At 41.2% G+C, this 27,888-nt stretch overlaps 2 protein-coding genes across 3 annotated transcripts in view; one reads left to right on the top strand and one right to left on the bottom strand.

Annotated features, from left to right (window-relative positions):
* Positions 1-2,254: 2,254 nt before the first annotated feature.
* LOC122525747 lies at positions 2,255-6,043 on the bottom strand. The gene has a single exon (XM_043648673.1). It carries the CDS (start codon positions 6,041-6,043, stop codon positions 2,255-2,257), a length of 3,789 nt encoding a protein of 1,262 aa, XP_043504608.1.
* Positions 6,044-15,421: 9,378 nt separating this feature from the next.
* LOC122525798 (protein bric-a-brac 1-like) overlaps positions 15,422-27,888 on the top strand; it is a 90,473-nt gene continuing 78,006 nt past the window's right edge. For both annotated transcript variants that reach the window (XM_043648757.1, XM_043648758.1), the window contains exon 1: positions 15,422-15,541. The gene's annotated coding sequence lies outside the window, so the exon portion shown is untranslated. The remainder of the gene's footprint in view (positions 15,542-27,888) is intronic.

Genomic DNA, 27,888 nt, shown 5'->3' with positions numbered 1-27,888 from the left:
GGCTTCTTCCTCGACTGCTTTACCTTGACGCTTTCGTTCTTCAACTCGTCTTCCTAGTGACGTGTTTTGAACGGCCTTTTCGTTCAATTCCTCACGTCCAACTTCCTGCTCATCCGCACTTGTTTCGAGTGTTACCTTCAATTGAGCCATCGTTCAAACAGCTACTTTTCTTAATCTTAATGTTTCTTTATCGTCCTCCTATATCACCGTTACACCAACACTACCAATTAATTCACAACTTTACTTCAGTATTCACGCGTGGTCAACTTTCCTCGCGCAACACTCTTAATCAACTTAGAATCGGATTCACACTGCTGGTAATTGTAACGCAACTTTCGACTTGATACAACTTTATGCAACTTCACACGACTTTATACGACTTTATACGACTTTATACGACTTTTTATTGCACACATGAAATCTATTCTCTTTTAATCCCGGCTGAGCCCCCAAATGTAGGATTCCAATATAAAGATGAATAAAATGTTTTAATGTGAATACAAATTAATCTGATACAATAATAGCTGTTTGCTTCTTAAAGGCTATACGATGACTAACTTACATAGCAACGTACTCACTCATACTCTCTCATTTCCCTCACACCATCACAATAAAGAGCGATATTTCTTATGTCTTTTCACTTATTCGAATATTTAGTAACGATCGTTCTCGAACATTCATACTGAACAACAACTTTTTTCTTACTCTAAAGGCGTATATATTTAGCAACGATAGTTCCCCAATATTCCTATCTTAACGTTTCTTCTTAAATTTTTTCTATCCCTTCCTAACTGACAAACAACTTTGTTTTTCCTTGAAATACGGATATGTTTAGCAATGATCGTTCTCGAATATTCATATCTTAATTCATAGCCCCTTTGTCTAATTTCCCTTCCCACATATATATATATATATATATATATATATATATATATATATATATATATATATATATATTTCTATATTTTTATTAAGGGTAAAATCGTATAGAAAATGTTTATAATTAGCATAGATACCATGGTTATGAACCCGACGCTATCTTCGGACTAGCTCCAACAATAAATCTTTAGATTTGAAGGAAAGACGCGAACGGGAGGATGGGAGGTTCTCGGTTAGAAGGCCGGGATTGAAGGAGGAGAATGAAAGAGAGAGGTGAAATAGCACGAAACGTTACATCACGACGTCGGTCTTCGAAACTTCTCGTTTAATGCTCCGGATGTTAAGTACGCCGTCGGATGTGGGCGTGATTAATTACCAGCAAATATAGACCGACGTGGATTGATATATCGAACGTTCTTGCAGCCTTCCTGCCGATTTACGGTCTCGTCTATGGATTATGACAATAAGAGACACAATGCCCGTGGCCGCGTATACCAAAACCATCACCACCATCGTTGTATTTGCCAAAATTCCTCCAACACGGAGTCCTCCGGCGATTGGATTAAGCTTATTATAAGGAGGTGAAAAGGTGAATTAGAATAAATAAAAACACGTGGTTGAGCCAATAAGTGCAATGCTTTATTGGCTCGTCAGGGAAAAAGCCTTGCGGCAAAAAACCCTGGTTGTTATTAATACAATGGACGACGATGGATAACGGACATAGTCCGTAATCACTTCTCGTCACGATCACCCGGATGGGTAATCAAGTTGAAAGAAATAAAAATTATATCTCTCACCGTTAATTGTCGCCTCTACCTCTACTACCGGGTTACCACCTCTACGTCTATTACCGGGTATATCTCTAAGACGTATTCGTCTCAACAGATGAATTCTTTGCCTCTCTCTCTAATATTCCTCTCGCTTGTAGTCTCCGATTAACTTGTCTCCAAGTGTCCTCGTAGGCGTCCAGCGGTTGAATAGACCGAATGTCTTTTGTAATGAGCCCTGCAGGGTGCTCTCACTCGACGGTCGAGTGGTGGGGTTATGCATGCTAGTTACTAGTAACTCTCTATCGAATTAGTGGGCGCATAGTAATCTCGTATTTTAGTTACAATCGATTTTCGGCTATGATCGATTCCGATCGTACATACTCCCCCCGTTGAGAGGGTACCTATCAACAATATTCTTAACCTACGTAGGTATGACGTTAATTTCTTAATTTAGGTTACAATGGGTTTGTCGTAGATCGTTTAGCGTCGTTATAATGTCGCTGGCCAGGCGACTTATATATCTTGTATATCTTGTACGTACAAGCTTATCTATTGCAAATTACATTATGTCTTAATATTTCGTCTAGCGTGCATATTTAAACTATTCATCTATCACTTAATAAAGGACAGATGGTTGTCGCGTTTCGCTTGATGTTTCCGTGAGTAGTTTTTATGGTTACTACCCGAACCACGTCGTCTTCTCCGGGATGGACGTCTATGATCCGTCCCAATTGCCACCTCATGCAGGGTTGATTTTTATCGATGAGGATGACTATTGTGTCCTTCTCCAGTTTATATTGGGAATTATTCCATTTCTGTCGTTTCTGCAGCTCGCGTAAATATTCGATGTACCACCGTCGCCAGAAGTCTTGTCGCACCTTTGTAATGTGCTTCCATGACGATAGTCGATTTATCGGCGTGTTTTCGTAGTTTTCTTCTGGTAGCATATTAAGAGGTCTTCCTACTAAAAAATGTGCAGGTGTTAGAGCTGTCGCATCGTTCGGATCTGACGAAATAGGGCATAAAGGTCTCGAATTTAATATGGCTTCGATTTCGATCGCGAATGTGTTCAGTTCCTCATATGTAAATAAGGCTTCTCCTACCACCCGTCTAAAATGGTGTTTGAATGACTTAACCGCGGCCTCCCATAGACCTCCGAAATGAGGTGATAATGGGGGGTTGAAGTGCCACGAGATTCTTTGGTCGGTCGCGTAATTATGGATCTTTGTTTTGTACTCTTCCGATTCGATTAACGCGTATAATTCCCTTAATTGGTTGTTCGCCCCGACAAAATTGGTACCGTTATCCGAATATACGTGCGATGGAATCGCTCTTCGCCCCGTGAAGCGTCGAAAGGCGGCCAGAAAAGCGTCTGTTGTCAAGTCGCTGACTAACTCGATATGCACGGCCTTTATGCACATGCAGACGAAGATGCACCCGTATACCTTCACGCGACCCTTATTTCGGTATTTCTTTTCTTTCACATAGAGTGGACCAAAGAAATCCACTCCAGTGTGGGAAAACGCGATGGTTTCTTGGACTCGAGATCTCGGTAGATCGCCCATTTTGTATTGTATGCCAGATGCACGGAATCGAATGCAACGTACGCAATGACGTACGATTTTTCGCACTTGATTCTTACCGTCCAAAAGCCAAAATCGTTGGCGTATAGCGTAGAGAGTAGTTTGTATGCCGGCGTGAAAATTTTGTTCATGGAATTTCCGGATGAGGAGATCGGTCACGTGGTGGTGCGATGGTAATAATATTGGACATTTCTCCTGGAAAGGTAAGTTCGCATTCTTTAATCGGCCTCCTACTCGAATCAAGCCCGTTTCATCGATGATTGGGTTTAGCGCGGCGAGTCTTGCGCCCTTTACTCCCCCCGATTCAGTTAATCTATCCTTTTCGGCGCGAAATTGTTCATTTTGTATGAGCCTGAGTACGTGTCGTTCTGTATCTATTATTTCCGCGGTCGAAATTTCTCCCCGATATGAATTGGTTTTGACCCATCTTCTACATCTAGCTGTGATTCGTAATAATCGCGTGTAGTTAGAGAATCGCCGAAAGATGCTCTCCGGTTCGATCCGTGTCATCAATAATGGAATTTTTTTAAGTTCGGGTAGTTCGTCTGTCTCTGTTTCGGTCTGAATTGGCCATTCAAGTTCCGGTCGGTGAAGCCAAGAAGGGCCATGAAACCACGAATTGTTTTTTATGAATTCGCGTGGAAGTTGTCCGCGAGATAATGCGTCCGCGGGATTGTTCTCTGTACGTACGTGCCGCCACGTGATCCCTACACAAATTTCCTGGATTTCGCGTACGCGATTCGCCGTGAATTGTTTCAACGTGTTGGGATCCTTTCTTAACCAACCTAATACAATCGTGGAATCGGACCAAAAGATTATCTTGTTAGGTCTTATTCCGCAAGATGCCCGAATCTCTCTATATAGTCGAGCAAGCGTTAATGCTCCACACAATTCTAATCGCGGTATGGTCGTGTCCTTAAGTGGAGCCACGCGGCTCTTCGCGCAGAATAATCGTATGTGTACGTTACCAACTTGATCTCGCGATCTTACGTATAAACTGCCACCGTAACCCGCCTGACTCGCATCGCAAAATCCGTGGATTTGTACTTCAATGTGATTATCAATGATCAAACGTCTTTCAATGGTCAAATTGTCAATTAATTTTAATTGTTCTGCGAACCTTGTCCAGGAGGAATGCAATGCATTAGGTACCGACTCGTCCCACTCGACCTTAGTTTTCCAGCAATCTTGGATCAAGATTTTAGCTGTTAAGATAATGGGGCCTAATAATCCCAGTGGGTCATATATTTTCGCGATTTCCGACAGTATCCGACGTTTTGTGATTTTCTCATGAAGGTCTATCGGCGCGACTGTATAGATCAAATGATCATGATGTGTATTCCATGAAATTCCGAGTGTCTTTAGGATCGATGTTTCTCCGGAGAAGAATTCGACGTTAACCTTTTTTGTATCTAATTTATCGAGAATCGGCCTATAATTGGAAGCCCATTGCCGTATGTTAAAACCGCCTCGTTTTAATATCTCGATGGTCTGGTCTCGTATTCTCCCGAGTGTCTCTACATCGTCGGTTCCCGTGATGAGATCGTCGACGTATAAATCTCGGTTTAGAATCTCAGCTCCGAGGGGATAATTGACGCTTTCATCCTTCGCTAGTTGCTTTATGGTCCGAATGGCGAGAAAGGGTGCTGACGCTATACCGAATGTAACCGTATTGAGCTCGAACGTACGAATTCGATCCTTATGTATCCAAAATATACGTTGATATTGCCGATCGTCCGGATGTATCCATATCTGTCGATACATTTTCTCTATATCCGCGGTTAACACGTATCGATATGTACGAAATCGCAGTAAATGTTCCACTAATGTGTCCTGTATCGTAGGCCCGACTAACAATGTACTATTAAGGGAAATGCCCTGACTATTCTTTGCAGAAGCGTCGAATACGACTCGAACCTTCGTCGTTGTGCTGGTTGATTTAATAACGGCGTGGTGGGGAAGATAACAGCCGCCCGTCGGGTCGTCCTCGACAAGCGACATGTGTCCTAATGTTAAATATTCCTGCATGGTGCGCTCATACTCTTTCCGAAGTTCCGGGTTCGCGTTCAACTTTTTCCATAGGTTGTGGAAGCGACGTAAAGCTATATGATACAGCTCGCTGTAATCGTGTCCCTTTTCGCGGAATGGTAAACGCACTATATATCGTCCCGTTTCGTCGCGTTTTGTATTTTGAGTATAATGGGTTTCGCATTCTACTTCCTGTGTTCCTTCCGTTCGCGTCACGATCGCGTCCTCGATTAACCAAAACCTTTCTAATTGGTCTCTCAACTCTGTGGTCGCGAACAGTGCGGTTTTTTCTTTTGATTCTTCCGAGTCGATTCCGCCGACGACTACCCAACCTAACTGCGTCTTTTGAAGTATTAGATCGCCGCGGGCGCGTGACAAACGAAATTGTCCAACGGACATAAGGGATAACGTGGCTCCGGAACCTATCAAAATATCCACTGGTCGCGGTAAGTGAAACTGAGGGTCTGCTAATTTTCGATCGATTGGAATCTTAATAAGTTCTCGAGGAAAGACTTCGCTTGGAACTTGGTCGGCTATCTTGGGTACGATGAGTAATGAAAGGTTCCGTTTATATCGACTATCTAAGGATTGAATTGTTATCTCGATAATACCCGTCGATCGAGTTCGTGTATCATTAATGGCATTGATAGGAATTGAATACGGTCTGATTGGTAAACGTAATTCCTTCGCGACGTCTTCGGTTATAAAATGCGCTGCTGCGCAGGTGTCTAATAGTGCGCGGCATTGCTTATAAGTTCCGTCCCCCCTTCTCACGCGACACATCGCGCTCATGAGTAATTGAGGCGTTGTGCCTCGCGGGTTAACATGAAAAACTGGCCTAAGTCACAATGTTTTAGAATCGGTTTGAGACGCGGTCGCGACAGCTTCCCTTTTTGGCGACGGGCTTTCATAATTTTCCGCGTGATTATTTGAATCAGTTCTATGTAACGATGTATGATGCGGTCTGCAGCAAATCTGACAAAGTGGACCTGAACAGTTTCCTACATGTCTTTTTAAACAATTTGGACATAATCTCCGAGATTTTACTACTGTCCATCGCTCGAGCGGTGTCATGCGTCCGTATCGACTACAACGAAATAGTGCGTGAGAATCTCTTTTACAAAGGGTGCATTTCTGTTTAATCTCCGTGAGAAATGTACGCGTGGGTCTTACAATTTGTCGTTTCCGCGGTCGTAACGCGGTCGGTTCGGTGCGTTTACGTTTTTCGCGGGGCTCGTCTTTGATATCCGTCGTTAGCTTCTCCGAAGCACTGTATCGGTGGTCTATCTCTTTTAAAAATTTATAGAGTTCCTTGAGGGTAGGGTAATCGTCCGAATTGAGTTGTCGATCCCATTCTTCCCGAACGCGACGAGGTAAAAGGCGCTCGATAACGCGCACTGTTAGGGCATGAGGCTCGTTAAACGAATCAATCATGTTGAGATATGCCTCCGTATCTCTTATGAGTTTTTGAATCCCTCTTGCCGAATCATCCTCGGAGTGTGTTAAATCCAGAATCGCGTCGAGAAGTCTTGCTAGCAGTACGCGTTTTCTATCGTATTTTTCTAATAATGCTTCCCACGCGAGTTTGTAATTCGACCCGTCCCCTGAATATAGTGTAATCACTTCGAGTGCACGGCCCTGCAATGCATCTCGAAGATAGGCGTGTTTTTCTAGATCGGATATGTCCGACCGCGCGTCTATCAGAGTTAAAAAACCTTTCTTAAATTCTAACCATTTTTCTAATCTTCCATCAAATTTAGGTATCTCAATTCGTTTTAATTTAATCGGTCGGTCGGTCGTACTCGTCTGATTTGAAATTATACTGTTATCGTTCGGAATGTTAGCCGCGGGTATTGGATTTGGGTGAACTCTTGCTTCTATGGCATGGTACCGGCGTAATATTAACATTACTTCTTGTATTTCATCTTCCCCTAAATCCTCATCATCACACTCCAGTTGTGCCTGATCGTATGCTTCTAAGTGTTTCGTGATTTTCTTAAATCGACCTACTAATGTTGTTTCATCTAATCTCTCCCCTTCAATTTCTTGTTCAAAAATTGTCAATTGCATTTTTAATGTCCTTCGTAACCGATTCAAACGTTCCTTCGGTTCCATCGTTTACCGGTTTTAATTATCTTACTTTTCGAAGATGGGTTAATGTAAATTATGTTGAATACGAAGATTTTAATATATGAATTTTTGTTATAATGCGTCGGGTTTCCGATTACGCGGTTACGGTCCTGAGCTGTGAGTTGGTAAAGAAGGGGGTGGGGGTCCCTTATCTATCGGCTCTATCGACGTCACGATTTCGTCGTTGCTTAATCTTATGTTTGAAAAAGTATCGTTGCTAAGCGATGTAACCGTGGAAACTGTTATCGCTCTTTGTCCGAAAACAAAGCGATTTGAAAATATGTATCGTTGCTAAGCGATGTAACCGTAGAAACAAAGCGATTTGAAAATATGTATCGTTGCTAAGCGATGTGACCGTATAAACTGTTATCGCGCTCTTTGTCCGAAGACAAAGCGATTTTCAAATTCTATTAATATACGTTACTTCGGTTAAAATTTGAAGTGGATTCGAATGAGTTGTTTCCGATTTTAATATACCAATTTAGTAAGAAAGATGAGAGAAAATAATAAAATTTATATAGAAATTACGAACTTCTACGGGGTTCGAAGACGTAATTTCCTATAGAATATTTTATAATATTTAAAGTGGATACGCATAAACGTATGCACAAATGATGCAATCTACTTATCTCCCTTTCGAATCCTTTGTGATGACTAGCTCGACGTGGCAGCGTGTATGTTCAGGAACTAGATTTTCTCAGTGGCGATTCCGTATACGCAGCTTCACTCAAACCAGGAATCAGAAATTCAGACCTCACAGGAGGCACCAAAATGTATTTGCCAAAATTCCTCCAACACGGAGTCCTCCGGCGATTGGATTAAGCTTATTATAAGGAGGTGAAAAGGTGAATTAGAATAAATAAAAACACGTGGTTGAGCCAATAAGTGCAATGCTTTATTGGCTCGTCAGGGAAAAAGCCTTGCGGCAAAAAACCCTGGTTGTTATTAATACAATGGACGACGATGGATAACGGACATAGTCCGTAATCACTTCTCGTCACGATCACCCGGATGGGTAATCAAGTTGAAAGAAATAAAAATTATATCTCTCACCGTTAATTGTCGCCTCTACCTCTACTACCGGGTTACCACCTCTACGTCTATTACCGGGTATATCTCTAAGACGTATTCGTCTCAACAGATGAATTCTTTGCCTCTCTCTCTAATATTCCTCTCGCTTGTAGTCTCCGATTAACTTGTCTCCAAGTGTCCTCGTAGGCGTCCAGCGGTTGAATAGACCGAATGTCTTTTGTAATGAGCCCTGCAGGGTGCTCTCACTCGACGGTCGAGTGGTGGGGTTATGCATGCTAGTTACTAGTAACTCTCTATCGAATTAGTGGGCGCATAGTAATCTCGTATTTTAGTTACAATCGATTTTCGGCTATGATCGATTCCGATCGTACAATCGTCGTCGTCGTCGTCGTCGCCGTCATTCGTCGTCGTTCGTAGTTCGTCATTCGTCGTTGTTGTCTTTGTATAAAGATGATCTCACGATTTCACATTATACATTTCCATTCCCTTTTCTCTATATTACATCTGACGATAGAAAAGAAATAAATCAATTGAGAGATATTGAGATCGATTGGTCATTGATTGAAGAAACACAAAACAACGCGGGGACGAATACCTACCCAATACCGTACGTACCATCTTTCGAAATGTAATTATTACCTGGATAGTTCGTTCAATTTTTTAACGTATTTTTAAATATGATGCTAACTCGTTCGTATTTTCTTTGTCTCTCTTCCTTTTACTTTCTTTCTTTTTCTTCCCCCACATTACTTTTCTTTAATTACATCTATGTAAGAATTTACGTATAGAGATATATATTTATAATGGTAATAATAAAGTAGTATTTATTAATAAATACTTAACAAGATATAATGTTTTTAAGAGATAGAATAGTAAGTATCTATAATCTAAACTAATGCTACGATATACTAAGTGTAACTCTCTACGTCCGTGAACAACCACAAGGAACACCCGAATCCGACTCGTCGTCGCCTATCTTAATCCTTCGCCGTTCCCCGTTGTCTTCCGTACCTCCCGTTACACTTTTTCCTCGTCGCCTCAATCAAAAACTACTACAGAACGCACCACCAGTCCTTTCCGTCGCCTACTTATACCCTACATCCCCTCTATCGTCTTCCGTTTTTTCTTCGTCATTCCTTCTGGAAACTTCCCGATCATTCCACACCACGCACAAAGGCTTTTCCGGCATTTCACATTATCGAGAACGCTCGGGAGGCTTCGATGTAGCTATACAAAGGCGACAAAGTCCAGATGATGTAACCCTAAACCTAAACAAATTTCCTAAACTAACGCAACGGTCCCTTTCTTTATTCTCGCCCGATGCGTTCTTTCATTCCTTTCTCACACTCATACCATTACACATTCATACCTATACTTTTAAATAATTAAAATCTCCACATCTAATTTGGATGTTATTTATTTATCGAATCGCGTTAATTCCGATAATGTAATTCGATTGTTATAGCAGTCAAATTAAACGATTGTTATATCATTGGGGTAAAATACGAAACGGTTAATATAATGCAACGATGGAATATACATTGTATATAAATCGTACTACAATACGATTCGATTTGATTCGATCAGTAAATCGGAGTTTGGTCGGCGTAAAAGTTGAGTTGGTTCGGGGAACGATTCTCGAAGCGAACGAGAAAAGAGCAAAAGGGCAATGAAGAAGAAATCCGCAACGGGCATAGAAATAATGATCGTTCGTTCTCCGACTCTTCATGTTCCACCTACTTCTCTTCTCTACAAACGGAAGGAAGGAAGGAAGGAAGGAGGAAGAGGAAAAGAAGGAGGAGGAGGATGGGTGGTTGGAAGAAGAAGAAGAAGAAGAGAGAGAGAGAGAGTGTGGCAGTGGTAGAGGAGGAGGAGGAGGAGGAGGAGGACTAGGAGGAAGAGGAGGAGGTTGCGCGTTGAAGCTGCCGGCGTTGCTCTCTCCGTGAAATTCCTTCTCACCGTAGCTGGAATAATGATTAGTCAATTAATTAACGTACACCTAATTATTAGCGAAAACGCAGGAAGCCGTGAGAGGGTGGAGAGGAATGAAAGTGCACTCGCTCGTACCCCCGACCAACCTCCTTCCTTCTTTCCTCCCTCACCACCTCACTCGTACTACCCTCTACTCATCCCTTACTCCTTTACCTCATCCCATTTCATTTATTCGTACAAGCAATACTACCATCGTCATCAACGTCGTCGTCGTCGTCGTCGTCGTCGTCATTTGTGATGGTAGTCGTGGTTGTGGGTGTTGTGGTGGTGGTAGCGGTATCGTCGTCCTAGGTTGCGAAGGGATCCCTGTGCGAATTTAAACCCGTTCGTTCTATGCCTCCTACGGTTTTCGTCTTCGATTAGGAATTATTGAGGAAATTAATTGTGCGTAAAGTCTGTCGGTAAAAGGTCCCACTTCTCTTTCTCTTTCTTTCTTTCTTTCTTTCTTGCTTTATTTCTTTCTTTATTTCTTTTCCTTTTCCATTTTCATTTTCTCTCCCTTCTCTTCACCCTTTTCTTCCTTTATACTTATTTGATTTTATTTTTTTTTATCGCATCTCTGATTGTAGTAAATTCTTTCGTACAATATTTCGTATATAAGCAGGCACATATTCACGCATATTTAACAATTCGTACGTTCGATGATGGGTATAAGAAAAAAATTCTTCGTTCGTTTGTTCGATGCAAATGGAAGAGATGCTATTGCATTTCTCTATACATAATCGATATTATAATATTATTATTGTTATATTATTATATTGTTCATTGTTTCAAACCTTTTTTTTGTATTATAATTCTTTTTCAGTGTATAGCAAACGATTATCGTTTCGAGGAAAAAATTTTGTCGAACGAAATCGTATAAGATCTTGCCAACAATTTGATTTCAAATCTAACGTGACAAATTTATACGATCGTGAAACATCTTAATAAATGAAATTATTCTTGCTTCTTGTTGTTACGAAACGTTAAAGGAATCTCGCGCAGCGAATGACGACGGTCGTGTTTCTTTTTTGAAAGTTTTGTCACGTATGGCGCGTCCGTAAGAAAAAAAAGAAAAAAGAAAAGAGAGAGAGAGAGAGATAGTGGGAGTGGGTGAGCGCATGTCTTCGTTTGGATTGAATACACGTGCGTCAAAACAAAACTGACCTACCTCAAGTAAAATTCTCTTTCTCTCTCTCTCTCTCTCTCTCTCTCTCTCGCTCTCTCTCTCTAAAATCGGCCGACATCTCACGCGACACATTTTATTTTTTGGATTTTTTTTTCTCTCAGCATTCCAAACTCGATACTCTACTCGTAAGTCGACTTACACGTTCTCTGCGTGTTACTCTCACTCTTTTACTTCTTCTTCTTCTTCTTCTTCTTCTTTTTTCCTCCACCTGGTACGCTTTTCCGAGAATTTATGTCGGTCAACGCTCGAATCACTCATGCCAAGAAACGCGTGTTCGACTTCGAACCATTAGCGATTTTTTATTTTTTTTTTTTCTTTCGTTCAAAACCGTCATAAACATTTATTTATACAACCTGTGTTTTGTAACGAACGTATAAAGGCTTCGGCAATTAGCGTGAGAAGTTTCTCTTCTTGGTAGTCGATTTCTTTTGATTTAGAAAAATGATAAGTATTGGATTCTTTTTTCTTACAAAGATATTTATTTTCTTGTTTATTTCTTTTTTCTTTTTTCTTTTCTTTTATTATTTGCAGACGTCTCTCACGAAAGATTAATTTATATAGATGTACGTTCGCCGGAAAAAGAATATTTAGATTAACATATAATAAATGTGTTTTTTTATTTTGTTTTTTTTTTTTTTTTTTTAAACGTTGTTCTTTATTGATTTATTTCTTTATGCATGAAACGTTTTCTTCGAGTCAGTTGAGACAAGGACGTCATAGATGACAATCGTAAGACACATTTACTTGCTAATATCCTACAATTATATAATAATATACTCGCAACGTATCATTGAAAATAATTAGAAAAAAAACGTGCATCGAATAGGACAAACAGTTTAACGATATTGTTAACAAATTCAATGCAATATTAGCATCCCGCCGACGTTTTATATTTTCCTCGGAATTTATTTCTAAAATTTTTATCGCGATATTTTCTTTCATAAAATAAACGTGTTTTTTATTACTGTTCAAATTACGACAATACAAATGAATTTTCTTGAATTTCGTTGTGAAATACTTTTGCTAATGAAAGGATGTCAATGTTGTTACAAAAAATAACTAATATATTTACACACGTATGTTCATATAGATTTATATATATATATATTCATAAATAATTCATAGAGAGATATATAAAGGTTGGTATAACTTATATATAGAAGAAATAGAGAGCAGTAGCGTGAGTCGTCTGTGTCGGTAGAAATAGCGGTCGAATCGGAGCCGCGCTCCACTAATAATTTCACTCATCTATTTATAATAATTATCGGCGATTAGCAATACCAATTAATCGCATTATCGTCGGGGGCTGCGCCAGCGAACTAGTCGACGTGGGCTCGCGGCAGGTAGAGGAGATATACCGAGAGAAAGAAGAATTTAGAAAGAGAAATAATTGCGGATACGTTTACCACGATACTTCTTCATTAGCATGCACGCTTTATTCCGATCGATTTCAACGCGAGGTCGCAAGATCTATTCGCTTGCAAGAAAAAAAGAAAAAAAAAATAAAGAAAGAAAGAAAAAAGAGAAGAGGAAAGAAAAGAGGGATGAAAGAGATTAGAACGATTATAAAACTTTTTCTTATGTATTAATAAGTACGATAGATTATTTAAATAGTTCTTTTGAAAAAAAGAGGGGAGGGGTTAAATAATCGAACTCTATGTGTAATATTACGTATTACGTGCACGCGCGAGTTACGTTACAGTGTACGAGGTATGAATTCACACACGTAAGTAATAACGAATGATTTATTTTTGTTCAGGTAAGTGAGTAAATAATCAAACTAAAAGAAGTTGGTTAAAATACTTTTACTGATTAATACGTCGTTACAGATTGAATGCCCGACAGAGAGTGTCAGCGCCAGTCGTCGCATGGGATAAGGTTGAAATCTGCTTATCGACAGCAGGCCGCTACAATATGTGGCCGTCACGCTAATGCTTGGCGCCACCGACAATCTTACGGTCACGCTTCTGGTGACGAAAACTGACAACTATGATGATAAGGACGTTGGCCGCTCGGTAACCAGATGCCTAGAGACCGGTCATATAACTCGCGCGCGCGCGTGTCTATGAGTCGATAGTTTTATTATTATAAACTTGCTTGAAAAAAATAACGCGTTATCTATTCACGATTATTTTTTTCTCTTTCTTCCCTTCTCCGCCATTCTCTTAATCTCCATTTTCTAATTTTTTACTTTTTAATTCTTTCTCGTACGCGTGCATGTGTGTGTGTGTGTGGGTGTGTAGTACACGTTATCTCTCACGGTAATAAAGATAGGGTGAATCGTTCGTATATTTACCCGTCCAGCGATAAGCGTGGCAACGTACCACCACACCAGTATCGCGTTATACGAGTAAAAGAAAGAGTCAAAGAAATTGAGATTGCAAATGAAAGAAGGAAAGAAAGAAAGAAAGAAAGAAAGGAAGGAAGAAAGAAAGGAAGAGAAAGAAAGATAGAAATAAAGAAAAGAATAGAAAAGAAAATAACAGAGACCACAGCGCAACGAACGAACGAAAGAACGAAAGAACGAATGTGGTATATCCAGGCGCGCCTAATTAATTTTGTACCTTCGCGTATGAGACTTCACTCTCCCTCTCTTTTCTCTTCCCCTTGAAAACCTCACCTCCCACCGCATAGTAGGGGTATCTCTTTTCCACCCACACACCCGAAAAGCTTACTCCTGAAGCACTCTCGCGATCGTGGGAAAGAAAGAGAGGCAGCTTTTCATTCGGAAAAACGCTTGTCAACTTATGCGTTTAGCGAAATTATAACAATTACATAAATATATATAATAATAATAGAGAAATAAATAAATATATATAAAATGATAAAACATAGAGGTACGCGTCGGGTGTATCGTTCCGAGATGAGAAAGGGGTGGAGGAAGGAGACAAGACACGAGGGAAGAAGGGTAGAGGAAAGGGAGTAAAAAATAAAATACAAGGCTAGATCGAGGAATGGTGGGGGGAGGGGAGGGGGATGGGAAAATAAGAGAAGGCGCAAAAACCGACTACACCGGGTTCGACATAATGTGGTTTTCACACTTTCGTTTCTCAATGGCATCTCGCCTCGCTGACTCGGGTAATGGGAACCACACGTCGTATCGTCTCCTCCCATCTTTCTGTCTTTCATTTTCCTTTTTTTCAAACAAACATATGTGAATGTGTATTAACGATAGGAGGATACTCAATCGCCGACATCTTTGTGTTTTTAACTCCTACGTTTACCTTTACGTTTACTTTATCGTCGTCGTCGTCGTCGTCGTCGTCGTCGGGATGGCGAGTAGACCAAGAAAATGAGGATTCGTAACGAAAACTCCATGACTCGACGATTCGAATCGACGATTTCGAGTGGAATTAATGAATTGCATCTCTAACGCGACTAAATGCGATTCAGACGATTCAATGACATCCCTTCGGTGTGTCAACGTTTAAAAANGGGGGAAGGAGTAAGTATTCGATTTTGTAAAAAGGACGAACAAAGATTTCACTCGTTTTGTAACGAGTTCGTAAGTTCCTAATGAGTTTGTAAATTCGTAATAGGTGTAAGTTTATAACGATAAAAGTAATGTAAGTAATGTAACGTAATGTAAAGTAAAGTAAAGTTTATCGACGATTTACTTGAAAAAGAAAATATAAAATAATATATGGGGTGGGACACAAAAATATGATTTAAAAAAAGTGATATTTATTTAAAAAAAAAAAACAAGAGTAATGCAACGATTCAAATAATTCTCACATAAATTGTCTAACCCGTGCAATTTTTGATCTTTCTGTTTCAGGTGAGTACAAATACGATCTGGCAACGTGCGTACAGGGAGGAAAGGGGGGGACAAATTCAACGACTCAACGAAAGCAATCGTCGATATATTATTTTTCTTATCTCCCCACTTTCGAATTCTCGAATGAATAATCATCGATGAAAGAAGAAGGATTTACGCAAAATAAGAAAGGTTATCGGCGGTGAGTAAATGAAAAGAACAGTCCTTTAATTTATTAACAACGGGCGATTCCTTGAAACCGTTGGTGCGACCGCAGCACGGTTAATACGAAATCCACTACGAAACGGTTTTAAAATTCTTAATTTTTAAAGGCCGCGCCTGTTTCTGTCTCTCCGCTCCTGAAGAATTCACGAATTGCGCCCGCGCTCTCTCCCTTTCTCTCTCTCTCCCTCTCTCTCTCTCTCTCATTCATCTCTAGGGAAATCTTAAAATATATTATATTTGTCCTGTCGTCGGTCGGTCAAAGGTCGCGAATAACTTTCACGATATTAACCTCGTTTCCGAAGTTGCCCTCGTTTTTATCCTCCAAGTATAGAATTTTTCTTTTCTTCCTTATATCTGTGTGTTATCAGTATTTAACACGAACGGATATATTTTAACAAGTTGAATATGTAACTATAAAATAGTAAAATATGTAACTATATAGATATATTATATTTTTTTTTCTTTTTCGTTTCTTTTATCTTTTAAGATATTTTTATCGAGGAATAAAATAAATCCTTATCGATTGTAATCGTCGATTAATACGACGAAAGGGGTCGTATTTCGATGACAAGAGAAAATAGACAATGGAACCAGTATAAGAAGAAAATAAAAATATGACGTTGGAAGGAATACGTTTTAAAAGAGAGAGAAAGAGAGAGAGAGAGAGAGAGATCAACACCGTAAGATTTTCCATCTCGAAAGTTGGCGAACCACCTCGATGTATTACTGCTTCCACTCGAGAATCCATCTGAAAAGGGGCAACTTTGGAATTTCCGGCAGACGTCGAAGCAACGACATAAAAATTATTTTATTTTCCCGAGCGCGATATATCTTTCACGAGAAATCGTAAACTTTCCGATTTAATTAAACTTCTCGTACGGCGGACGTTCGAGGAGAGGAAAAGGAGGAAGAGAAAGTGGTGGAAGAAGAAAATGAAGAAGAAGAAGAAGAAGTAGAAGTAGAGAGAGAGAGAAGAAGAAGAAGAAGAAGAAGTAGTAGTGGAAGAATAAGAAAAAGAAAATGAAAAAGGAGAACAAAAAAATAAGAGGAAGATGAAGGAAGGGTGAAAGAGAGGGAGGGAGGGAGGGTTGGTTTGAGTGAATAGGAACAGAGGGGACCGGGGAGGGAAAGAATTTCTTTCGTTCACCCGGTATACACTCGGCACAAACGAGAGCCGCACGATTCGCTTCATCCATCTCGAGAGAAGGAAGGCGTACTGTTGCGGTCGCGAATCCACGCAAACATTCGCGCACACACATGCACACGTATATAACACATGTAAACATACCGTGGAGAAAAAGAAGAGAAAGAAAGGGAGAAAGAGAGGGTAAGGGTGAGAGCGAGCGAGCGAGGGAGAGAGAGTGAGAGTGAGAGAGAGAGAGAGAGAGAGAGAGAAAGAGAGAGAGAAAGTTAACTCACGCACACGTTCGCCGAAACAAATATAAAACATAAAATATATATTAATGTTCGCCAGTTTCTTCGTAACCTCCGAGCACAGAACGAGATAGCAAAGCGAGTCGGGAGCCTGGGAGAGAGAGAAATATTGTATGAATCATTTATCAGTCTGGCTACGTCTAAACGTGCCCGTGTGTGCCCACCTCTGCGTTCGTACTTTTATACACAAATACATACCAAGATATTATATACACAGACAGATAAACAGACAGACAGAAACATACGTACATACACATACACATGAAACAGGCCTACAAGAGTTCTCTCCCTTCTTCTATCTGTTCATCTCTTTCTTACACGTGTACGAGTAAACATAAACGCATACATATATATATATACACATAAAAATGTATACGTGCATATAATATATATATATTTATTTATATATAGATATACATCGTAAGATATAGAAGTTAAAAAGTTCAGCGTACCGTAGAAAAATAAAAGAGTATGGGGAGAGGAAAGAGAAAGAAAGGTACGCTATTTTTCTTCTTGCCTCTTTCGCTTCTAAATTCTAGCCCCTCTCTTTCTTTCTCTCCATACTCCTTTTCTTCTTCTTCTTCTTCTTCTTCATCATCTTTTTCACAAACACAAACACAACCACCACCACACACCACCACCCCTTTTCTCATCCTTTCATTCGTTTTCACTCTCTTTCTCTCTTTATCTTCGTTGCTCTTTCCCCACTTGACGACTCGTCCTAACAGGCACTTACTGAAAACTCGAATTGACTTTGCGATGGCTTCCTGCCGTTCGTAAATAGCTTAGAACGAGTTTCAGTCGGGTCTGATGAACGCGCGCGCGTGCTAACTCCCTCTCTCTCTCTCCCTCTCTCTCTCTCTCTGTCTTTCTCTTTCTGGTTCGTTCGACGCACCTGGAATAATCCTCGTCAAATCTCGCACGTAACGAGCGTCACGACGTGTCTCTTTCTCAGTGGAATCGTCCTGAGAGTACGAGAGCGAGTAAGAGAGAGAAACAGAGAGAGAGAGAAAGAGAAAGAGAGAAAACAAAGGATAAGGGAATATGTCGATCCTTGAGTAAACTCATCTCTCTCTTTCTCTCTTTATCCCTGAGCACACGTAACGTAGTGTGCGGTCAAAGTGGGACAACGTATAGCGTATAACACGTGTGACACGTTGAACGAAAGTGATAATAACGTGTAAAGAGAGTCGGTTAAAGTGCGATACGAAAAAGGTTCTTCTATACTCGTCCTTTTACAAACCACTTATATATCGTGTTCGTAAAAAAATCGTTTGATCGTTTACTTTCAACGTATCCTCCCTCTCTCTCTCTCTCTCTCTCTCTCTCTCATTTCTTACAATTAGTTTAATTGATAATATTCGATGACGATATTTAAACTCGCGTTATTTGATTGTTATATTAATTTTCGTTTATTTGCAACCTTTCGGAAAGATATAATTGATCTCATTATTGGAGTAGTAACAGCATCGTTTTTTTTTCTTTTTATATGTGTTCGATATGATAAATTAACGCACGTGTACGTTCGAATTTTGTAACATGAACGTAGAATCAAACGGTTTTCTCGTTCGTTGTAATCGCATCGTCGAAAAGAAGCAGCGGCAGCAGCGGCAGCGGCAATAGCAGCAGCAACAGCAACAGCAGCAACACCGAATCCTGGATACGGAATCGAAACAACCCCCGCCTCACCGGTAGCGACGCTTTATTGCGATTTTTATATTTCATTCCGGGGGTCCGGCCCGATCAAAAACACTCTGAAGTATGCATGAGGACTCTGCTACCTTCGTATCTGCCCCGGCGTCGAGCTGCATCACCGGCAAGCTCGCGCTCGTCCGAAAGAGAAAGAGAGATGAAAATCTGAAAAGGAGGAAAGAGGTAGAAGACGAGAGAGAGAGAGAGAGAGAAGCAAGAAAGAGAAAGAGTGAGCAAGCGAGCGAGCGAGCGAGGAAGGAGGGTGAAACAGAGGGGGACAGGAAACAGCAATTTTTCACCCTCGAATAAAATTATTATCGACGAATGAATAAGTGGGTTGCACCCGGTGAGAGAGCGAGAGGGAGAGAGAGAGAGAGAGAGAGAGAACGGTGACCGTCGAGGAAGCCGATGGACAAGGGTACAGAGGGCCAAAGGGTGTATTCGAGGTGGAGCAGCGATGGATGCTCGCTGGAAAAACGAGAGACGAGGAGAAAAAGTAGGAAGTGGCTAGGATGAGAGGGAGAGAGAAGGAGAGAGAGAGAGAGAGAGAGAAAGAGCGCGCGACGGGCTATTTTTAATATTTAAAATTTAATTTACAAAATGCCACTGGCCGCCCTCTCCCGATCTCTCTCTCTCTCTCTCTTCCTCTCTCTTTCTCTTTCTCTCTTGAACGTGTACGCGAAAAGCAAGAGAAAAACACAGGACGGTAGTAGCTCAACGACGAAACACACGCGTAGTGCACACACCTGGCTATCGCAAGCAGCAAGCAACGGTAGCTTTAGATCCGAGTTTGGGTTGTTACCTCGAGCACACACCTGCGTGGCCATGTCGACCCTCTTCCTCATCCTCCGTACCGTCAACGTGGATTATTATCGATAGGTACGCGTTCTTTTTTTTAACCGCAGGACATTGATCACTCGCCCCTTCCTCTCGCAAGAGAGAGAAATAGAAAGAGAGAGAGAGAGAGAGAGAGAGAGAGAGAGGACGTTCCGCGTATCGCGTCAGTCAGCACGGAAAGCGACCTTCCACCACCACCACCACCACCACCACCTCCACACACTTCCATCCCACTCCTATACCACCCTCCTCCCATTCTATACTCCTCGTCGACGCGAACCTTTTTTCCTTTCGAATAATTTATGGCTTTACGATGCGCGCGTTCACTTGCTCGGTTTATCGCGCGTTGTTGATGTTGCTTGTTCGTACATCTTTTCTCTCTCTCTCTCTATCTCTCTATATCTCTCTATCTATCTCTACATCTCTTATCTCTTTCCCCTTTCCCTTTTCTCCGTCTTACTCCCACAGTCTCCAAACCAATTTCTCTTCCCTTTCTTTCCTTCTTTCCTTCCTTCGAAGACAGAAAGTTATCCTTGGCGCTTCCTCGGGACTAGGAGAGGACTCCTCCTCTCCTCCGTCGTATCGTCGTGTCGTTACTGCCATCTCGCGTTATGACAATTTTACCTTTATCGATCTTTCCGGGCGGACGACGACGACGACGACGACGACGACGACGACGACGACGACGACGACGACGACGTTGCGTCTGTTCGTCTCACTCTAACCAACGTCTTCTTCTTCTTCTTCTTCTTCCGTTTTCCTTCTTCTTTCGGCTGTCTCGCCCTGTGCCTGCCTGCCTGCCTAGCTTGGTCTTCGCTTTTCCACCGTTCCTGCCTGCCTGCCTGCCTGCCGTACTCTCTTCTTATTCTGTCCCTTTCTGTTTACAGTACTCTTCCCCAAGAGAAAGTGTGAGAGAGAGCGAGAGAGAGAGAGAGAGAGAGAGGGTGGCCTCGTCGAAACTTAAGCGGTCGTGTACCTTACGTATACTAGGGTTCGCGTGTAGGTAGCTACATAATACGATGTAACTTACGACGCGCCATGTAACTTTGGCACTTTGGACAATGCCTGTATTCTCTACACTCCCATACCCTCTCTCTCTCTCTCTCTCTCTCTCTCTCATCGTTTCTCTGTCTCTGTCTATTCTCTCTCTTCTCGCTCGATCCGCTCGTCCCACTTCGCCACGGCATCGTGCCATCATATTCATGTATCTCTACCTACCTTGCAGGAAGGGTGAGAGTCAGCTAGAACGTGTGCAGCCAAGAGCAAGCGAGAGAGAGAGAGAGAGAGAACGGTACAATCAAGCACTAAATACTCGACGGCATATCGCGCCTATGAAGGCAGACCCGGGCCACGGTATACACATATAGACACATAAAGAGGAGGAGGAGGAGGAGGGGGAGGGGGGAGGAGAATGACGACGATGTTCATAATAGTTCTCTCTATACTCTACCCCCATACGTATATACAATCATCATAATATCTTGATAATGATAATAATAATATTTTATTAATAATAGTAACAATATTAAATGATAATATCGAATATGTTGGTTGGTTAGTTTAAGCGTAATAACACTTTGACAGTCCTACGTTCAACTCAAATAACTATCTCCCTAACTTAGAATCTTACCGATTGCCTTTAGCGTTGTGTGCTATTCTATAAATCTCTCTCTATCTCTCTATTTCTTCATCGTAAAAAAGAGGATAAGGTAAAAATAGTTTATGGGTAATTTAAATGGACGATAATTCGATCAAAGAGAGATATCTCGTAACTATTCCAAAATAAAATCGTATAAAATAGATAGTTCAAAGTTAGCATCTGTTACGTGACTATAGGCCGATTTTGTAATCGTCGGTACATGAAAATAATTGTCAAAACGGTAAGAATAACTCGGGGGAAAGAGAAGTTAATTATCGAATTTTCAAAAGACGCGGTTTATCTCGCTAACGCTGTCGAATAAGCGAGCACGGAAGTGTGCGAATGAGCGAATGAGCGGGAAGAGAATGAATGAATGAGTGAGTGAAAGAGAAAGAAAGAGAGAAAGAGACAGACTGACAGACAGACGGGTAAAAGGGATGGGTCCGTGCGAAATTCGATTGCGAAATCGATTCTCGATCGCGCGGCCCGTGCGAATCAACGGCGGTGGCAACACGCAGGTAATTCGAACGTGACGACGGCTACCACCACCACGGCTGTGGGGTATGCTGCGGGGAGGAAAAGGGATACGGAGGAAGTGTGCGGCGTTCGACGATCACGATGGATAGAAAGAGAGAGAGAGAGAGAGAAGAGAATGGTCAAGGGGGTGGTATAGGGTGGAAGTGAACGGAGGGTTGGCGACGACGGCGGCGTCGACGATGGCGAGTAACTCGTGTCAGGGACACACAGGGAGAAACGGAGCGTGGAAGAGAGGAGCGTGAACGCGCGTGCACGAGAGTGCAATAGTGAGAGAGAGAGAGAGAGAGAGAGAAAGAGAGAGGGTTGGCTCGCCTCAAACGAGCGACGTATCTCTAATCCAACACCATAGAACTGACCAGTGCTATTTAGCCTGCATTGTATCGGATAAAGGGAGTACCGTGTAGCACCACCATAGTAACACCATGCCCTCTGTCGAACTCTATCTGTCTCTCTCTCTTTTACTCTCTTGTTACATATCTCGGTCTCCCTCGATCGTTTCTCCTTCACTAGCGGCATACACGAAACAGCAGCAGCAGCAGCAGCAACTCTCCTCGCGCTCACGCTCGTTCTCTATCCGCGTCCGTGTTCTTCTCTATCCCTCTTGCCGATTCTCCTCGTACTCTCTCTCTCTCTCTCTCTCTCTTTCTCTTTCTCTTTCTCGTTCGCTCGCTGGTCGTTCTCACCGTCGTTCTCTTCGTCCACCCTCCCGCCCTTTCCCCGTGGAATCAATTGCGGTCGCCATGACTACCGTAATGGAGATCCTGGTCCAGGAGGGTGCCTTTTCCACGGGAGGTTGACCAAAGCGTATCGCGTAGTAGTGCCTACACGTCAGGACAAAATCAAAGACCAAGGGTCAAAGTTCGCTCCCTCTCCCTCTCTCTCTCTCTTTCTTTCTCTATCTATCTATCTATTTCAATATCGTTCTCATCAATTGTTCTCATTTTCCTACACCCCCCTCTCTCTCTTTCACTCATTCCTTTTCTCTCTTTTATTCGACCATTTGTTCCTTGATTTTCTCCGATTTTCTAATATCGAAATTCCTCGATATTTAATCTACTTGTTAATTGGAAGATTCTAAAAGGAGATAGAGGAAGAAAATAAGTACGATTCGTTTAATATCCACCCGTCTATCCGTTCGGCCAATAATTCGTAAGTAAGTGGAACGAGGGATGCGCGGCTTTTGCACGGTATACCGTGTTGAGGTAACACGTAGACGCTAAGAGAAAAGGGTACCTCTTGGATCACGCGATCGAAACTCCTAGTAATAGTGTTAGTAGTAGAATAGAAGGGGTAACAGAGAGGAAGCAGTATCAACCCTTTTCTCTGAAATCAAATTCAGAACGAATCCCTGTGCCCGAGCTTTCTCTTTTCCTCTCTTTCTTCGTCCCTTTCGTATAGCAACGACGCACGATCATAACTAACCCCCCCCCCACCCAGCCCTCCTCCTCTCTCATAACCCTTTCTTCGTTTCGTTGTCTCTACGCGCGTACGTTCGTTCAGCCGATCTAAATGTAATTACATAATGGTTTTATGTATACTCCCTTTACTCTTCTATCTCTCTCCTTTTTACCAAATCGTTCACGGATTTCTCTCTCTCTCTCTCTCTTTCTCTCTTTCACTCTTCCCCCTTTCATTCACCATATCCGTCACACAAACGTGCAAATAGGCAAACGGTGCTTTATTAACGCCACGCGCTCGTTTCATACGATGGATGGACTCGCGAGGAGAGCAAGATAAACGGGCAAAACTGTAGAGAGTGACCCCTCTTCTATCTCTCTCTCTCCCTCTCTCTCTCTCTCTTTTTCACGCTCATTCTTCTACTCTCACTTTTCACAATATCACTACCGACCAAAGATATTTTTCCTTTTTCTTTTTTTTTTTTTTTCTATTTTCGAGAATAGACGGTTGTCTTTGAAAAAAATCTCTGGCAGGTCCGCGTTTTGCTCTGCCGGTCACGTTTTTATAACGATTTCGGAGAGGGAGAAAAAAAGAGGGATGAAAGAATGAGCGAGCGAGCGAGTGAATGAGCGAGTGAAAGAGAAAGAGTACGAGAGCGACATATACCGGCAGACACAGAGTACGTACATAATTCAAAAAGAGAGAGGAGGTTGAGAGAGAGAGAGAAAGAAGAGAGAGAGAAAGAAAAGAAAGAAAGAAGAAAGAAAGAGAGAGAGAGAGAGAGAGATATCTACCTCCCGGGTGGTGAAAGGGTTAAAACATAGGGACCGATGAAAATTCAAGGGGATTTCAGTGGCTGAAAAACATTGTTTAGCCTCTCGGTAGCACGGCCGGCGCAGTCGGTTCATCTATTATTTCCGCGACCCGGGTAGACGCAACGCACGAAAACGCGTGTCCGGTTTCTCTCTCTCTCTCTCTCTCTCTTCCTCTCTCGCCTTGATCGTGTAGTGTCCGTTCCTTCACATAGATATAGATACCTATACACTATACACATTCGTTTTTGTTACATATGATACTCTCTCTCTCTTTCTCTCTCTCTCTCTCTTTCTGTCCCTTTCTTTTTCTTTTTCTCTTTCTATCCATCCATCCATCTAGCGTACACTAGCTCGCATCTACCTTCTCTTTCCACTTCTGTCGTCGATGCTCGATGAGAAAAAAACGTTCGAATCCCGGAGGGAGGGGTGCTGCAGCATCCGAAACGGTCCATCGAAGCGAATCCAAAATGTCTGTCGACGAAAGATACCACTTTATACGTTTCGAGTTACGTATTGCGCGATGACTATGACGACAAATGAAGAAAGGTACTCGACCCTTTCTTAACTTTTTATAATATTTTTTTGCTATTTATTTTTCCCCCTGCTTTTCTTCTTTTTTTTTCCTTCCCTTCTTTCTTTCTTTCTTTTTTTTCTCGGCACACGCATTATCGTATTCCGAGGAAATAGAAGTTCCATGAAAGAATTTAACCTTACGTGCTACGGCGTCGTTTTCATTTAACGCCGTCCCCATTAAAGTCTAATATTTTAATCTACGTTAAGTCATTTTCGAGCGTGAGTGGTTACGGTTCAACCGCGGCGTGTAACTTTGCCACGTGAATATTCATCGCGATTTCAGTAACCACCAGGTACCACCACCACCACCACCACCACCACCACTACCATCACCACCACCACCACCACTACCGCCACTACCACCACTACCACCACTACCACCACCATCATCCCCGTCACCATCGCCAACACTTCGGACCGCTTGGGATTCTCTTCACAGGGAAAATAAGCTTTCGTACGTTTCCCACGAAGGAAATTATCGTGGTTTTAAGTACTTAGCGAATCGTTTCTCTTGGCGCACCCCCTTTTCTTTTTCTACCCCTTCTCATCTTTATCCTCGATTAAAAAAGACGTTTAGTTTTAAAAGACCTTTTTCGTTACGAGAAGCCAAGAAAATTACTTGAAACGTTAAGAAAATATACATATACATATATATATACATATACAAAGATACATACATAGAAATATATAAAATAAACTAGAAAAGAGAAGAAATATAAGAAAAGGTTATTTATTCTTCTATCGTGGCTTCTAAAATTAGGCGAAAGCACAAGTAAGTTAGAATCGATACTGGCACTGAGTGCTGCCGCGCTGTTAGTCGTGCTGTTGGTAGTGGTGGTAATGATGACGATCTTGGTGGTGGTAGTAGTAGCAATAGTAGTAGTAGTAGTAGTAGTAGTAGTAGTAGTGGTACCAGTGGTTAGTGGTAGAACTATGTACATATATATATATATATATATATATATACATACATACATACATACATACATACATACATACATACATATATATATTGTAGAACTCGCGATATACAGAAGGTCGGAGAGTAAGCAACAACGGCAGCCACCCTACCGCCCAACTAAATTAATCTAAGTAATTCATGTCGAAGTTTGTTCTGCCGTCGAGAACGCGCGTGTATGTACACGTCCCCGATGTACTGCTTCTGTGTACTCGTGTCACCCGTACAATCGCACCTTGCACTCTGCTTACTCTCTCTCTCTCTCTCCCTCTCTCTCTCTCGCACGCTTTCCGTCTACGTATGTGGCTGTGTAAATACGAACAACCCCTGGCCTCCTCTCCCCTCGTTGCCACCACCTTCACCACCTCCACCTCCAACTCTTCTTCCACGACCACCGAACCTGCCACATCCTCCTTCCTATTGCACCCCTCGCGTTTTCCTCGATACTATCCATCGATAGAAACATTATACGGCTATCGAACGTCACTCGAGCGTTGAGACAAAAAAGAAAGAAACGAAGAAAGAAAAAGACGGATAGATTGATAGCAAAGGTTTGAAAGTCGCCTATTAAAATCTACCCCTCCGAGTACGATTACTTTCGTCTTCTTTTTATCTTCTTCTCTTCTCTTTTCCTTTCCTTTACTTTTCTTTTCTTTTCTTTTCTTTTCTTTTCTTTTCTCGCTCGAATTCACCTTCTTATCGATCGGCTCGTCTTTTGGTGAAAACCACCTGTGCGTTCGACGATACACAAGTTTTCTTCTTCATCTTTTTCTTTTTCTTTTTCTTTTTCTTCTCTTCTTTTCGATAAAATATCGATAAATATGAGATATTTTAAATGGAACATGTTAATTCGTAAATAATCGTTGCGGTTGTAGCGTTTAAATGAAACGAAGAATAGACGAGAGAGAGAGAGAGAAGTGTTATCAAATGAAAAATGATTAAAAATAAGAATTTTGATTAGAAAACGTTGTAGATATTAATTAGGTTAAATTCATAAATAACTAATGATATTATAATCACACGCGCGGAAATTTATTAATAACGGTTATTTATTATTACTTAAAATGCAAAATGGCGTACGCGATGGGGAGTAGAATTTTTATTATCAAATATATTTCATGACGTTATTAACGTGTTATTTGATTAAAAAAAAGAAAAAAAAATAAATAGGATAATTTTTGTAAATTTATTCATCAAATTAAATTAACACGCAATCAACATCATCGAAGATCGTCATCTTTACGCTCTTAACGACATTATCTTTCGTATCAAAACTCGTAGCTCACGTTTTCGTATCAATCAAATATCAGAGGAGGTGTCTCTTACGTTATGTTATTTTCACTAACTTATCACTGATTTCGCATCGCGTGACACCCTTTTTCTTTTTCTTTTTTTCTGGTTCGTTTACGGGCCAGTCGTCAGTACGTCGCACGACGACCGATCGCCACGAGAAATCTCGCATGTAACTACTATAAGTTTACATATGTGTGTATGTGTATGTATGCTAGCGGAACGCCGGATCGGAAGAATCCTTTTTCGCGTGACGCCTCTATTCGTTCGAGTCGCGTTAATTATAATCAAACAGCGCCTCGGGCGTTCCGAGGCTTCGTTTTACAAACGCGAACATCGGAACGAAGAATTTCAAATGTTGAATTGCCGTCTAGATTTCTTCCCCAAGTGTATTTCTTAATCGTTTCAGACTACTTACTTACATACATACGTACTACGTTAAGATTGACTAATTGTTAGCTTGTTTTCTAAAAGTAATTTCGTTTTTATCTTTCTACTTTTCTTCTTTTCTTTTTGTTTTTCAAATTATAAATAAACGACGATCTAATTTCCAATTAATAATGTCCCATGATGTTTTTTGTTAATTAATGATCGTGGAATCGTCAAATTTTATATTAATAATATAATCTTATGTTCGATATAGAAGAAAAAGAAAAAAAAAGGAAAGAAATGGTTAATCGTTCAATATAAGATTAAATTTATTAAGCTTTCGCGGATAGAAAAAAATGTCCGATATTGAATATGTTGAAATATTTAATGAATCAAATATTTCATGTATATATATATATATTTTAATAATTATTTCAAGCAGATGACAAAGGGCAATTAAATGAAATAAAAAGGAAAAATAAGAACAACGCGAAAAAGAAAATTCAGTAGCCAAAGAAGAGGTTTCGTATTTGTCAGAAAAAAAGTGTGTTGATCCAAGGGGGTCGTCGACATCAACTTTGATTTACGAAGATTAAAAAAAATCAAAAGGCGAGAACTGATTCGCCAAATGGCCGATAGGTATCTTTCGAGGCTAACAAAAGAGAAAAAAAGAAAGAAAGAAAGAAAGAAAGGAAGAAAGAGAAATAGAGATGGATATATAGAGAAAAGGTGAAAAGGAGTTGGAATCAGTGAGGCGCTGATAAATAACGGCATCGTCGTGC

This window comes from Polistes fuscatus, unplaced genomic scaffold (assembly GCF_010416935.1).
Source record: "Polistes fuscatus isolate 324 unplaced genomic scaffold, CU_Pfus_HIC Scaffold9, whole genome shotgun sequence".
Classification (NCBI taxonomy): domain Eukaryota; kingdom Metazoa; phylum Arthropoda; class Insecta; order Hymenoptera; family Vespidae; genus Polistes; species Polistes fuscatus.
Note: the sequence above shows the minus strand (reverse complement) of the source record. Positions and strands in the feature narration are given on the sequence as shown.